Raw genomic sequence first — 14,629 nt, forward strand, 5'->3', positions numbered from 1 at the left:
GTCCAGCATGGCCGACCAGTCTGTCATGCACTACATGGTCAATGACCGGCCGACGTCGGCGCCGCATGATACAGAAGTCTACGACCAGGGCATTGCTGTCTTGGAGGCACCCGGCAAAGACTCTGTCCAGCTCGGAGGCCTTCCCGACGCCCCTGACCGAGAGAAGCACGCCTGCTTCACCTGCAAAGAACCAGGCCACAGGGCCAAAGATTGCCCCAAGAAGCTCGAACAGCAAGCGTGTTCCAACTGCGGCGAGGTTGGCCATGTCTACCGCGACTGTCCCACGAACGAGTGCTTCAACTGCGGTGGTCACGGGCACCTCTCCAAGCAATGCCCTAGTGAGCCAGCAGCAGACCAGGGCCCTAGGTGCAACGGCTGTAACCGTCTCGGCCACGTTGCCTCGGATTGCTTCTATCCCCAGCCGATCAAAACCCGCAAGTTTCGTGCTCCTAAGGAGGACGCCTCCAAGGAGGACGTCTCCAAGGAGGACGTCTCCAAGGATGGCAAAGACGAGCTTCCTCCTGCCCAAACCATGGCCCCACCACTGGATAAACCTAGCTTCACAACAAAGTTATTCACTCGGAAGATCCCTCACTATGTCTCCTCCGTTAGTGTAGAGATGGATATTTCCTATCCGAGCGACGACGCTAGTATCACCCTCCGTGGCCACGCTCATCGGGCAGCCTCCATTACCCTGACAGCCCACAACATCGTCAACTGCACTGTACTTCCCATGAAGATCACCGATGAGTTCTTCACCTCAAGGGTTTCCCAAGAAGATGTTAAGCGAGCTGCTAGTAAGCTTGCACTCAGCGAACTAGGGATGCTCCTACACTTCCGCTTCGACCTCCAAACCGAACAACCTGACGGACAACCTCTGAACTCCCGCCCCCTCTACGGATTGGGGTTCTTCTCCCACCAGAACTTTGGGATCTTCGATGAAGTCATCCATCGTGCTCGCGATATCCTCGAGAATGGCGGCGAGGGCACCGTGCTGCACTTCTTCACGGTCGCCACAGAGTCAGCACAAGAGCGCATGGATACCGTGTACAAAGAGATGCAAGCTCAATACAAGAACGACCCGATTCTGCTCTACTGGAAGGACTGTCGTGTCAACCCTCAGACTGGCATGGAGATCTCTGTCGACAAGCAGCCGAAAGGATTCAAGGTCCCTCCCCAGTGGGCATTCCAGAACAACACACAGTACGTCACCGTGCACTACCAGAACCTTGTCCACGAACTGCGCAAGGCCGCCAAGCAGAAGGGTTTCGAGATCACCGACACCAAGATTATGAAGGTTCGCGGCGGCGGTGACCGGTTATACTACGCCGAGCTCAGGGTACCAGAGGGCGCCAGCTACCGCGAGGGCGCCTTCGTGGACATCCAGTTCAGTCCCTACCAGGAGCAAGCGGACACCTGGCGATTTGAGATCAAACCGTCCGCAGGCATCACGCCCGCTAGCTACATAGGCGGCTTTCTCTACCGCCCTCGCTTGGGTGCATCCTTCGCCGAGCAGCCCCTGTTCAAGGAGGGCGTTCACTACAGCTGTGCATTTAACTATCGTACTTTGCCTGAAGCTGAAGAGGCATTGCGTAAGCTTCGCGGCATCTACGTCTTTGCTCGCTTGAACCCTGCCACCGTGGGAATCAAGCGCCAGATCAACGCCCTTAACCATTACTTCCGAGGCGGCGATGCCTTTAGCGATGTCACTCAAATCCTCCACAACTCCTACCTTCGCTTCCCAGACGACAAGATCGTGGACTACTTCGCCGGCATGTTCGCGTATTTGGGAGACAACGGTGCTAAGGACAGCATCATGGAGCGTCTGAACCGCTCACTCCAACCCGACGTTTTGCAGAAGCTTCGCGCCCTTGCCGGTGGTGTAGCGCTCATCCAAGGTCCTGGTGGCGTTGGCAAGACACGCATCATCGAGGCTCTGGCTGTTGCGCACTACGAGGCTCAACAAACTGGCGTTATCCATGGCCTTGGTCGCCTTGCTGCTTTCTGGGTCACGTCGCCGTTGAACAAGCAGCTCGACGACGCTATGCTCAGGATCTACACGGCCTGCCTAGAGCGACGGAAGGAGCTCAAGGCCGCTGGCATCCAGGCACGTTTCCCTATCGTAATCCGACGCCATATGAAAGAGACGGAGACAGCGGTTGTTCGCAAGGAGTCCGAAGCTGCTCGCAACGTCCTGCTAAAGAACGAGAAGCCGCCCTACTTTGAATACATCGAAGAAGAGCACTTCACCAAGGACCAGCTGAAAGAGCAGGCAGCGGCTTACCAGGAGAAGTCCAGTGAAGACAGGCGGACCATGGCGTTCCTTGACGCACTGACAGTGGACTCGCAATTCCGCATCCTTCTTGAGACGTCCGAGACAAAGTCGTCTTTCACCGACAAGCGACTTCAGTTGGAAATGCTGTCGGAGGGTGCGTGGGTTCTGCGCCTCGCCGGAGTGCCGGAGCGTAATGCCGATACGAACGAGTTAGTGGTACACGAAATCGCCCAACCAAAAAAGTACCGCGATTTCCGTTTTCAGCTCGACCTCTATGCTTCAGGCCAAGAATTCGACGCCGATGACATGCGCCGACTGACTGCTCTCACCAACGAGATCATTAGGGACCTCGCTCAACTGGCCGTAGCCATTGGCATGACCTCCGACGTAATCTCGCAGCCGCGTACTCATACGCTCGAGCAGCCGTATGCCGTTCATCACGACGAGGCTGGCAAGTCAAGCGAGTCAAGCACGCTCGCTCCTCTCGTGTACACGCACGCCTATAATAACGAGGGCCCGCTGATGGTCGAGCGCAAGGCCATAACACCCCACCTGTTCTTCGGCGATATCCATCAGCCAAAGCCTTCTGCTGCCGGTGGTTCGGAGGAACGTCACGTCTTCAGTGATCAGCAGGACCTACCTTTCTTCCATCGTGCGATGCTAGGCGGCTGTACCACTATTTACCTGCACACACAGTACCGCTTCAATTCCGACATCAACGCTCTCACCAACCACATCCTTCCTCGTGGCCGTATGGAAGTGGCCCCCGGGGTAGATGACCGGGAAGAAAACATTCGCGCCATGGAGATCGCGATGGAGCAGTTCAACATTTCCTCCGGCCATCGCGTCATCTTCGTCAGCGTCAAAGGTAGCCACGACATCGTCGGTGCCACCAAGTCTCGCTACAACAAGGACTTCATTCCCTATACCCTCCGGGCCGTCTGCAAGATGATCGCTGGCGGGTTTTCTGGTAAGCAGGTCGCTATCATCACCCCGTATGTAGCGCAAGTTGCCGCTATCCGCTTCGTATTGGCTAGATTCATGGAGCACTTAGCCAATCAGGTTGACGAGGAGGAGCTGTTCAAACTTAGCGTCCAGCTGCGAGACGTCGAAGTCTTCACAGTCGACAAAATGCAGGGCGCCGAGAAGGAAGGTATTGTATTCGACACCACCAACGCTGGCGACCTCGGTTTCGTCAAGCATACCACACGAATGCTCCTAGCCGTTGGACGCGCGCGTTCCCTCCTCGTTATCGTTGGTAATCCTGTGAGCGTCCTCGCCGAATACACTGGTGCGACCGACAAGGACAAGCGGTACGTCAAGCTCGCCTACTACAAGGTTTGGAAATGGTGCCTAGACCGAAAATCCGCCATCCAATTGCACGTTGATCCAGAATTGGCTCAAGGTTGGTGCGAGTTCAACCCCCCGTTCAATGTCGCCGAGCATATAGAGGCCTTCGCTGCGGGCTCTCAGGCCACTGAAGAGCCCATAAAGATGTTTCCCGATGCCAACTACGGACCTCTCCCCACATTTTCCACAGCCTCCCCCGTCGACGGTGATGGAATTGATTTCTATTCCGGTGGAGATGACTGGAATCGGGATGACGCCAAGGACAAGCCAAATGATGATGGGGTTCCTTTCTATTCCGGTGGAGATGACTGGAATCGGGATGACGCCAAGGACAAGCCAAATGATGATGGGGTTCCTTTCTATTCCGGTGGAGATGACTGGAATCGGGATGACGCCAAGGACAAGCCAAATGATGATGGGATTCCTTTCTATTCCGGTGGAGATGACTGGAATCGGGATGACGCCAAGGACAAGCCAGAGGGTGAGGATCACGCCGACGATGGTGGAGACGAAGCCAAGGACAAGCCAGAGGGTGAGGATCACGCCGACGATGGTGGAGACGAAGCCAAGGACAAGCCAGAGGGTGAGGATCATGCCGACGATGGTGGAGACGAAGCCAAGGACAAGCCAGAGGGTGAGGATCACGCCGACGATGGTGGAGACGAAGCCAAGGACAAGCCAGAGGGTGAGGATCACGCTGACGATGATGAGGATCACGCCGGCAATGATGAGGGTCACGGTGGAGATCAGTGCAGCAACGTAGCACACGACTGGAACCAGTACGATTGAAAAGGTTCTAGAGACGCTGGAGGTGATTTGGAGATCAAGGAAGACAAGCCTCCCAGTAGGATAGTGTGGGACTAGGCTAATATCGATCTCTTCTTGTTCTTTGAAAGCCAGTACGTAGTAATGAAGAGAAGTAGTAGAGTAAGAGTTTATGCGCTTACTCTATTCCTCTTAAAGTGATAATACACTGTATCAAAATAATAAACGTGCTGGTAAAAGACGCAAGCACAACACTGTTGAAAGACACTGTAATAAATCGCGGTAAAGGTGTGTTTCCTAAACACCTTGAGTTCACCGTATGCAGCTGTATATGTTTGACAATAGATGGGTTGGAAGTAAAGCCCTGAACTTCAAGCGGTTCTGGAGAGTTGCGGCTACGTTGGGGAGAAGAGGAGTTAAGGCAGAAGAGGATTTTGGAGGAGAAGTAATAATATACTGTATGTAGAACTTATACGGGTGTATAAAGCTGTAATATGTAGTATAGTAAGGTACAATAGGTGGTACAATAGTTGGTAATATGTACTATAGTATGTTGTATTATACATTACGATATATCACGGTTGATGTTGCAGCAAGTTGAGGTTCATGTTGCAGCAAGTTGCGGTTGATGTTGCAGTAAGTTGCGGTTAATGTTGCAGCAAGTTGAGGTTCATGTTGCAGCAAGTTGCGGTTAATGTTGCAGCAAGTTGCGGTTGATGTTGCCGCAAGTTGAGGTTCATATTACAGCAAGTTGCGGTTAATGTTACAGCAAGTTGCAGTTAATGTTGCAGCAAGTTGAGGTTCATGTTGCAGCAAGTTGCGGTTGATGTTGCAGCAAGTTGAGGTTCATGTTGCAGCAAGTTGCGGTTGATGTTGCAGTAAGTTGCGGTTAATGTTGCAGCAAGTTGAGGTTCATGTTGCAGCAAGTTGCGGTTAATGTTGCAGCAAGTTGCGGTTGATGTTGCCGCAAGTTGAGGTTCATATTACAGCAAGTTGCGGTTAATGTTACAGCAAGTTGCAGTTAATGTTGCAGCAAGTTGAGGTTCATGTTGCAGCAAGTTGCGGTTGATGTTGCAGCAAGTTGAGGTTCATGTTGCAGCAAGTTGAGGTTCATGTTGCAGCAAGTTGCGGTTGATGTTGCCGCAAGTTGAGGTTCATGTTGCAGCAAGTTGCGGTTGATGTTGCAGCAAGTTGCGGTTGATGTTGCCGCAAGTTGAGGTTCATGTTGCAGCAAGTTGAGGTTTATGTTGCAGCAAGTTGAGGTTCATGTTGCAGCAAGTTGAGGTTTATGTTGCAGCAAGTTGCGGTTGATGTTGCAGCAAGTTGAGGTTTATGTTGCAGCAAGTTGAGGTTCATGTTACAGTAAGTTGCGGTTAATATTGCAGTAAGTTGCGGTTGATGTTGCCGTAAGTTAAGGTTGATGTTACAGTAAGTTAAGGTTCATGTTACAGCAAGTTACGGTTTATATTATAGTAAGTTAAGGTTTATATTATAGTAAGTTAAGGTTTATATTATAGTAAGTTAAGGTTTATATTATAGTAAGTTAAGGTTTATATTATAGTAAGTTAAGGTTTATATTATAGTAACTTTTAATAAATATTAAAGTTAGTATTACCTAATCTTTTAAAAATTTATATATCTATTAGTATAAATAGTTAGTAATCCTTTTACTATATCTTTAAAAAATATACTTTCTACTAAATATATTTATAATAATTAATTTTTTTCTTTCTTATTTATTATTTAATAATATTACTATAGAAGTAATAAAACTAGACTACTTTTACTTTATAATAATAAAGTAATAAATAAAGAAAAAGTATAAAATAAAGCTAGTTAAATTAAATTTTATTTAAATAAGTAGAATAATAAATACTAAAGTAAGAATAAAGTTATTAAGTATTTAATTAAGTAATAAGTAAAGATAGTTTAAAGCTATATTAACTAAATACTAGTTACTACTAAGTAAGACTTTCTTATATTATCTTTATAAAAGAAATTTATACTACTATATATAAAACTTAAATAAAGATTAAGAATTTATAAAGTTTTACTATAATTAAGAAACCTTTTAAAAAAAGTTATTTATTTTACTTAACTAAGGGTAAGTATATAGTATATAGTAATATATTAAATAAGATTTTTTTACTTTTTTATTTATCTATATTCTTATATAAAGGTTTACTTAGATTTAATAACTTTTAACTACTTTATAAAAAGAAGAAAAGAGTATAACTTATATTTAAGATAAAGATATTTATAAAGTAAAAGAATAAAATATTTAATACTTTAAAATAAAAAATATTTTATAAAAATTTAGTATTTTTTCTTTAAGAAAAAAAAGTATAATAAAGTATTAGTAACTACTAAGTATAGTTATTTAAAAAATAAGAAGTAGTTTTTTATAATTTATTATTTTATAATAACTAGTTACTTCTAATTAACTTACTATATAATAAGCTAAAGCCTAATTAGTTTATTCCTTAATAGGATCTTAGTTATATATATAAAGTATACTACTTATAGAATCTAAGTAGTAAGTAGTTTACTTAGATTCTATACTAGTATACTAAATAAATAATACTCTAAGCTACTACTTCCTAAATAACTTTTAAACTATAGCTTTCCTTAACTTCTTTTCTTATTTAATATAATAATACTATAGAGGTAAACAGTATAACTAGCATAGGGTTAGAGGTAAGAGAGTAGCTATAGAGGTCTACCCCTAGGGGTAAGATAGTATCTATAGAGTACTACCCTTAGGGGCGAGATAGTAGGCGTAGAGTGCTGCCCCCAGGGGCGAGATAGTAGGCGCGGGTTGCTGCAAGTTACTGCAAGTTGCTACCCCCGGGGGCGAGATAGTAGGCGTAGAGTGCTGCCCCCAGGGGCAAGATAGTAGCCGTAGAGTGCTGCCCCCGGGGGCGAGATAGTAGCCGTAGAGTGCTGCCCCCAGGGGCGAGATAGTAGCCGTAGAGTGCTGCCCCCAGGGGCGAGATAGTAGCCGTAGAGTGCTGCCCCCGGGGGCGAGATAGTAGCCGTAGAGTGCTGCCCCCAGGGGCGAGATAGTAGCCGTAGAGTGCTGCCCCCAGGGGCGAGATAGTAGCCGTAGAGTGCTACCCCCGGGGGCGAGATAGTAGCCGTAGAGTGCTGCCCCCGGGGGCGAGATAGTAGCCGTAGAGTGCTACCCCCAGGGGCGAGATAGTAGCCGTAGAGTGCTGCCCCCAGGGGCGAGATAGTAGCCGTAGAGTGCTGCCCCCGGGGGCGAGATAGTAGCCGTAGAGTGCTGCCCCCAGGGGCGAGATAGTAGCCGTAGAGTGCTGCCCCCGGGGGCGAGATAGTAGCCGTAGAGTGCTGCCCCCAGGGGCGAGATAGTAGCCGTAGAGTGCTGCCCCCAGGGGCGAGATAGTAGCCGTAGAGTGCTACCCCCGGGGGCGAGATAGTAGCCGTAGAGTGCTGCCCCCGGGGGCGAGATAGTAGCCGTAGAGTGCTACCCCCAGGGGCGAGATAGTAGCCGTAGAGTGCTGCCCCCAGGGGCGAGATAGTAGCCGTAGAGTGCTGCCCCCGGGGGCGAGATAGTAGCCGTAGAGTGCTGCCCCCAGGGGCGAGATAGTAGCCGTAGAGTGCTGCCCCCAGGGGCGAGATAGTAGCCGTAGAGTGCTGCCCCCGGGGGCGAGATAGTAGCCGTAGAGTGCTGCCCCCGGGGGCGAGATAGTAGGCGTAGAGTGCTGCCCCCAGGGGCGAGATAGTAGCCGCGGATTGCCGTAAGGTGCTGCCCTTGGGGGCGAGAGTGACTAACACTCACCGCTAGACTTACAGCGGCCTATGCAAGAATAGACGGCTTCTCGCCTACTTATACCTTGTGTAGTACCTCTCTATTGCTTTCTTACCTTCTCTTATCTCTTTTCCACTTACCTTAGTTTCTGTGTTCTTTCTAACAACGTTGCAATGAAGCGCCCTCTAGCAAACGTTTTAACCAAAAACAGCAAACGGCAGCGTACGAATGATCCAGAGATTGAAGAGACAACTCCTATCCACGAACAAGCTGCGCCATACCTACTCGCTATAGCGAAGTTTCCAATCGATGCGCTTAGCGCAGAATGGAGTTTTGGTGTCAATAGGTCTATTGACACAGCACACCAGCGCCGCCTCTGCGAGATCTTTAACGAAACTGGTATTCTTCGACGAGACCCTAGCCACCAACTGCAGATTGCCTGTTCTAAGGAACACGTAGAGCAGATGCTTCATCATCTGAAGGTGGAATTGCCAGCTCAGAGCACAGTTACTTCTGCCACGTTTGCGGATAAGGAAGGATTGGAATGGCCGTCGTTCAAGAGCTGGAAAAGCGTGACTGGAGGGACAGCGGAACTTATTACGGGTCACCATCGTGTAGAGGCATTCAAAGAGTATCTTCGCCTTCGGCAGTTAGGAGAAGAGGAGAGGTGGTGGGTGTGCCGCATCTACGATAAAGGCGGGTGCCCCTTAACGCGCGTACTGTGAACAACAGCCCCTAACCTTTTTAGACACGCTACCACCAGACACTCGTGTTAAACTTCGGGCGAATCGGGCCGATATTACGCTCCCTGACAATCATGGCCAGATATGGTCCGAGTTAACCAGCCTGTTCTGCACAAACGCCAATCTCTTTCAAGGCTCAAGCAAGTCAGTTGAGAAAGAGATGAGAGAGCATCTTCAGCTTAGTAGCCGCGTCAAGTTCCCAATACGGCGGCTAGTTACCCTGTGGAGAAATCAAAACTGGCAGCCCCTGCTTACGCGTTGGTGTTCTACCGCAATTGGGCAGGCAACGTTTAATCTCTCCACTTTTGAGTGGATGGCTAGTTGTCGGATAGATGACGTATGTGTAACCCGCCGCCGAAATACTCTGACCTGTCTTGCTAATCTACTGTCTAGCATTGGTTCGCTGCGTTTGAGAACGTACTTCGCATCTCTACATCTATTCGAAAGCAGTATGGGGTTGACGCCAGTTTAGCAGACTGGAACACGCTAGCTAGCCTGCCCCAGGCACGAAGTCCCCATGACGTACAAGACCTGTTCTACCCTGGCGAGGAGTTAGACAAGGATCCTGGCCCTTCCCATACGCGCCGGCAGGGCTTCTTCCCAACTCTAAGCAATGAGGCCTACCATGCGCTATACTCCACTGTACTTTCAAAGCCCACACACACGTACACAAACATCCTCGCTCTCTTAAAAACCCCGAAGAAAGAGGGGAAGCTTATGAGGAGTATTATGACCCACGTCAGCCAATGGGTAAACAGCGGATCCGCCAAGGTGTCTGACAGCGACAACAACAAACCCGCACTGCGGAAGTATCTAGTGCCCGTGCTGCAGAGCAGGCATGCCGGCCAGGCTGATCAAAAATCTCTTGACCTCCAACAAGAAGTACTGCAACACGTACAGCAAAATGCGGAAGCATTCACAAGCTCTATACTAGACCGCTATATTGACGAGTACCCAAGTGCAGAGATCAAGAACTACGGCGCACGCTTCCAGCATAAGGTGTGGAGAGAACTGCTGTCAATTGTGACCAGTTTCACAGGGCCAACCTTGCACAACAAGCACTTGGCGTGCCTAATTCAAAGCGATACCTACATAGCGCGAACGCCTACAATCGCACAAATCGCGTGTGATGCTATCTGTCAGGTCCCTGAAGTCGTCAACGAACCTGCGCTCCAGTCTACTAGGGCAGCAAACGACTTGCTAGAGACAATTCAGGTCGCAATCACTGAATGGATGTCTAGACACACTCTAGAAGACTCTGATAATACAAGTCAAGAGGTTCCGCTGCCCGCAAGGCACTCTAACGCCGAGTCTAGCAGAGAGAGAGAGCTCAATCTGACAGTCTCTGAAGCGGCACGTAGCGTTTCAGCACGGTCGAGTTCGGACCAGCTTACCCCAGAGCTAATTTCTCACCCCTCAACTGAGCCGCGCATACCCAAGGCATCCCAGCAGACCAAAGTTCAAAACAGGGGGATTGAGGACTTGAGTCTAAGCGACCTTGCTGCAGCCCGAGAGAAACACCGTCAGAAACGCACCCTTAGCGACCAGGTAGCTGTAAAGGGCAGTGCTTCTCTAAGCGAAAAGACCCGAAAGAAACACCGTAAGAAACACACCCTTGGCGACCAGGTAGCTGTAGAGGGCAGTGCTTCTCCAAGCGAAAAGACTCGACAGAAACAACGAGGGGCTTGGAGGAAGTAATCCGTATCTGACCCTAGCCCTAACCCAATAGACACTGTTCCTCTCCTCTTTCCTCTGCACTGGATATTGTGATTCTCGATCATCATCTATCGATCTACCCTACAAGATCCTCAGCCCTTAGCCAACGTACTATTTTATATAATACTGTTCTTATCATCATGTCTTTAGATCTTGCACAACAAAACGATAGCGATTACGATAACAGCAGTGCTGGAGAGGAGGACGGCCTGTACCAAGATGTGCAACCTGATGAGCACGATAGAGAACCTGACGAGCATGATGGAGAAGAATACCACGAGAGCAGCCTTGGGGACGAAGACGCAATAGCGAATAATCAACTTACCTGGGCTATTGACCACAGCGGAGGTGACCACCGACTACCTGGTGAGTTTAAGAGCATCCTACTTGTACGCATATAGTAACTACGTAGTAGTGAAGGGATTTATCAAGATGATAGACAGCCCCGAATTTAACGGCAGTAAGGCTATTGGAATGCTGCAGAAGCGATACACGATAGACTACGGATCGAGGCGCGTTGGGTCCCGACCAGCCAAGCCTGAGGACAAATTTATCCCTGAGTTCCACCTCGACCTTATCATTATCATCGGCCGGCCGCTCCAACCCATTGTGAAGTTCTCTACGTTCTTCGACCACGTAACAATCAGCTTTAAACACTGGCGAGCTCCATACAGCGCTAAACACAGCCACGGACTGTCGTTTGATATGGAGCATCGTACCTTCCGTCTTGCAAAGGGTGGAACGCGCGAATCTTGGTTTATTGTTATGCACCCTGTCGATAGCACAGTAGACCCTCTTCTGTCAGGCAGCGAACGTCGCAAACGCCGCGAGAAGGCGTCTGAGCACAGCGCTCTCAAACCCTCCCATGCCCTGTTCCTTACGTCGTACATTAAGAAAGTCTTCCTTACAGGCGTATTACTTGGAGAGGGTGTTGAGGCTTCTTGGAAATTGGATGGACCCCAGTCGCAATCGATCTCAATCGTCAAGTGGGAAACGTTCCAGGAGCAGTTCATGGAAGGGTGGCCAGAGTACGTGCGCAAGAACACGCAGGATCCGTTCTGGACTGAGAACCTGCCAGCGTTCCATGCGTATGACTACGGGCAGAACCTTCCAATTGAGTTGTCTACTGAGCAACTCAATAGTCTGCCTAAGGAAACCCGGTTGCGCCCTGATGACGAGACGTCTGACTCTGATGACGAGACGTCTGACTCTGATGACGAGACGTCTGACTCTGATAGCGAGACGTCTGATTCTGGGAATGATTTGTCAAACTCTGGGAATGATTTACCAAACTCTCAGAATGATTTATCTAACTCTGAAGACGCGGCGGCTAGGTCCGAAGGCGGCGCAGAGGGGGCTACGCCCCCACAGAGCGGTACACAAACAGGCGATCCAATTCCCCCGCCGCACGACCATCAACAGCCGTTTGATAACTACACACAGGATCTTCTACGCGCACTAGAGGACAAGTATAGACTGGAGAGCATTGAGACGGTCTCCTACGCGCTAGCGGTCGACATCCACTCAATAGCATCTTCCAACCTCCCTAACGCCTCTAATGACGTCGGTGTCATTCTCGCACCTGCGCGCTGCCTCCTTGCCAATCGCAACAACGTTGTTCGCCAATACCAACACCCGCGCGACTTTACCTTCTACCCTCTTGCCTTCCATCCATCGTACGGCAACTTCTCCTCCGCGCAGCCCCCAGCATTCCTACGCGACAACGTGCTCGCTGTAATGGAGGACAACATGAGCTATCAGAACAACGGTGCGAGCGTGTTGACTAGTGGTTATTTTCAGGCGTACTCCAACATTAAGCGAACTATACGCCATAGCCCCGGCAACTTACTTGCTACCAAGGGCATTGCCACGGCTGCCCTGACGCTGCCAGATCAGGATGGCAACCTAAACCCTCGGGTAGCGGCGAAGCGGCAGCGTTTACTGCGGAAATTGCGAGGCGAACAGACTCCTGATAACCCTACGTCTTCCCAACCGTTCGCTCGCGAGCAACAGCGGATTAAAGCCGCTATAAAGGAAGAACTGTACGCGTTTAGGATGGAGCAAGTTCTGTCTGTGCAGGTGTCGCAGTTAGCTGACGGTCAACGGAATTTTGCGACAGTGCTTCAACCTATCCTCCAGCTAATCCGGTACTTCTCGCTGGAACAACCTACCTACATTGATGTCCTCTTCGCGTTCAAAGAACGCATCTTTCCAAAGGTTCTCTCCTCCTTTGCTAGTCTGTTCGCGCACGCATCAGACGAGTTTTATCGTCGCTTCAAGGCTGCTGGCTCTAAAGGGCTGCCTTTTGCCCTAGCGGAAGGTGTGGCCGCATTCGATCGCCTTGGCAGCTACTGCTTTACTGGGTTCCCCCGGTCTTTAGTGGGCTCAGTGCTCGGGCCTCTCTGCACCATAGAAAGCATTGAGCAGGGTGGGTGGCCGTTTATCGACCCCAACATGCTCAATCTGCAAGGCAGTGGCCATGCTAACCTAGTGCGTTGGCCGCGCATGGACAATGGACGACCTATTATGATGCACGTTGCTTCCATTCGCCACCACTATGGGCCCCAGGTTGCCGCTTATTGTCACAGCGAGGTATGGTTCCGTGAGCTTGGTGGGCTCACAGGTAAAGGGCCTCGTGGCGCAGAAGAGTTCCTAGTAGAGGTGCTCGAAGAGATGTGGAAGCCGCAGACAATCGCTTTCGTAACACACCAATTCTATCGCGCTCTGAACAAGGGCGGACGGGGCAATGCTCAAAGCGTAAGCCTAACAACACTGCAGGCACGACAGGAGGCGCAAGAGCAGGTGACGCGTTGGGCTGAAAGCGAGCACCCCTTCTCTGCAGGGTTCGTGCAATTAGCGTTTCAAATATCAGCCGCTAACACAGTACAGGGAGTACGAGTCGATCTTTCCTGTCTTTTATCCAGAAGCGACTTCGGGTTTGAGAAGCCAGACGCGACGCGACTTTGCGCAAGAGCTCTACTGGGAGTGTGTTAACAGCCATGGCCAATCTAGTAGCTACCTCTTTTCAAAGAACGCGAGCTGGTTCACTGTGTTACGCGCTGCCGTGCAACACGCCAGGGCCAAGGCGATGAAGGAGGAATACTGGATCAGCGCCATAATGTCAGCTCTAGCGGCGTGCCGCATTGACTGTGTGCCTGGTTCATACCATGGCCGATTGAGCTACCGGAGAATGACGCGGCTAGTCGGTAACGTTCCGGCCCCATCCGCTATAGCGGCGAGACCGGGCAGCCTCAAGCGGGCAGCGATTGAGGCAGTACACCAAGCAAAGCGGCGCTCGCAAACAAAGAGTACTATCGACTTTGGTTGCCAAATCCCTTTTAACGCCATCCCGCCGCTAGTTGAAAAAGGTTTTCAGCAGTTGGACGGCCAGTTCTCAAAGTCCGGCATGAATCAGAAGGTTCGTGAACACTACCACAGAGCACGTCAGTGCCTCATCGAGTGCTTAGGTCAGCCAAAATGCGATCTAATGCTCATGTTGGTGTTAACCCTTGCATCCTCTTCAGCTACCCCTACTGTAGCGGTGAATGCGACTGAGTTTTCCAAAGGACCAACCAAGAACTCTGAAATGTTTGCGGCCGCCTTGGTAACAAGAATGCTCTGGTCTCTTCGACCAGATTACTTCCCGTCGGAGGAAGACGATGGTTGGGTGCTTTCGGTACGGGAGATGACGAAGAAGATTGGTAAGACTTCCCTAAGAGAGGCCCTTTTCCCAAGTAAGAAGCATTGCTAACATAGTACTATCTGGGGTAGAGCACAAAGGTTGCAACAACCGCTTCCTTCGACAACTGCAATGGATTCGGGTTACTAGTGGGCGTCGAGACTCCCCAAGGAACAGCGACATAGCGATCAACTATGATTCCGTTCTTGAGAAGAGACGTACAGAGTTAATGCGACTACGGAGCGATGCTAAAGGTTTTATTCAATGCGTGTTTGGTAGTTCTGATTATGCATGGGTTGACCGATGTCATACTATTATACAGGAGTCCC

At 49.9% G+C, this 14,629-nt stretch overlaps 1 protein-coding gene across 1 annotated transcript; it reads left to right on the forward strand.

The window, feature by feature from the left end:
- Window positions 1-10,761: 10,761 nt before the first annotated feature.
- On the forward strand, window positions 10,762-14,109 carry ACET3X_004682 (uncharacterized protein; the record flags this gene model as incomplete). The annotated part of the gene is made up of 4 exons (XM_069450913.1): window positions 10,762-10,987; window positions 11,037-13,464; window positions 13,511-14,039; window positions 14,089-14,109. 4 exons carry the CDS (start codon window positions 10,762-10,764, stop codon window positions 14,107-14,109), a joined length of 3,204 nt encoding a protein of 1,067 aa, XP_069308660.1.
- Between the last annotated feature and the right edge of the window lie 520 nt (window positions 14,110-14,629).

The sequence above is a fragment of the Alternaria dauci genome, chromosome 3 (assembly GCF_042100115.1).
Source record: "Alternaria dauci strain A2016 chromosome 3, whole genome shotgun sequence".
In the NCBI taxonomy this organism is placed as follows: domain Eukaryota; kingdom Fungi; phylum Ascomycota; class Dothideomycetes; order Pleosporales; family Pleosporaceae; genus Alternaria; species Alternaria dauci.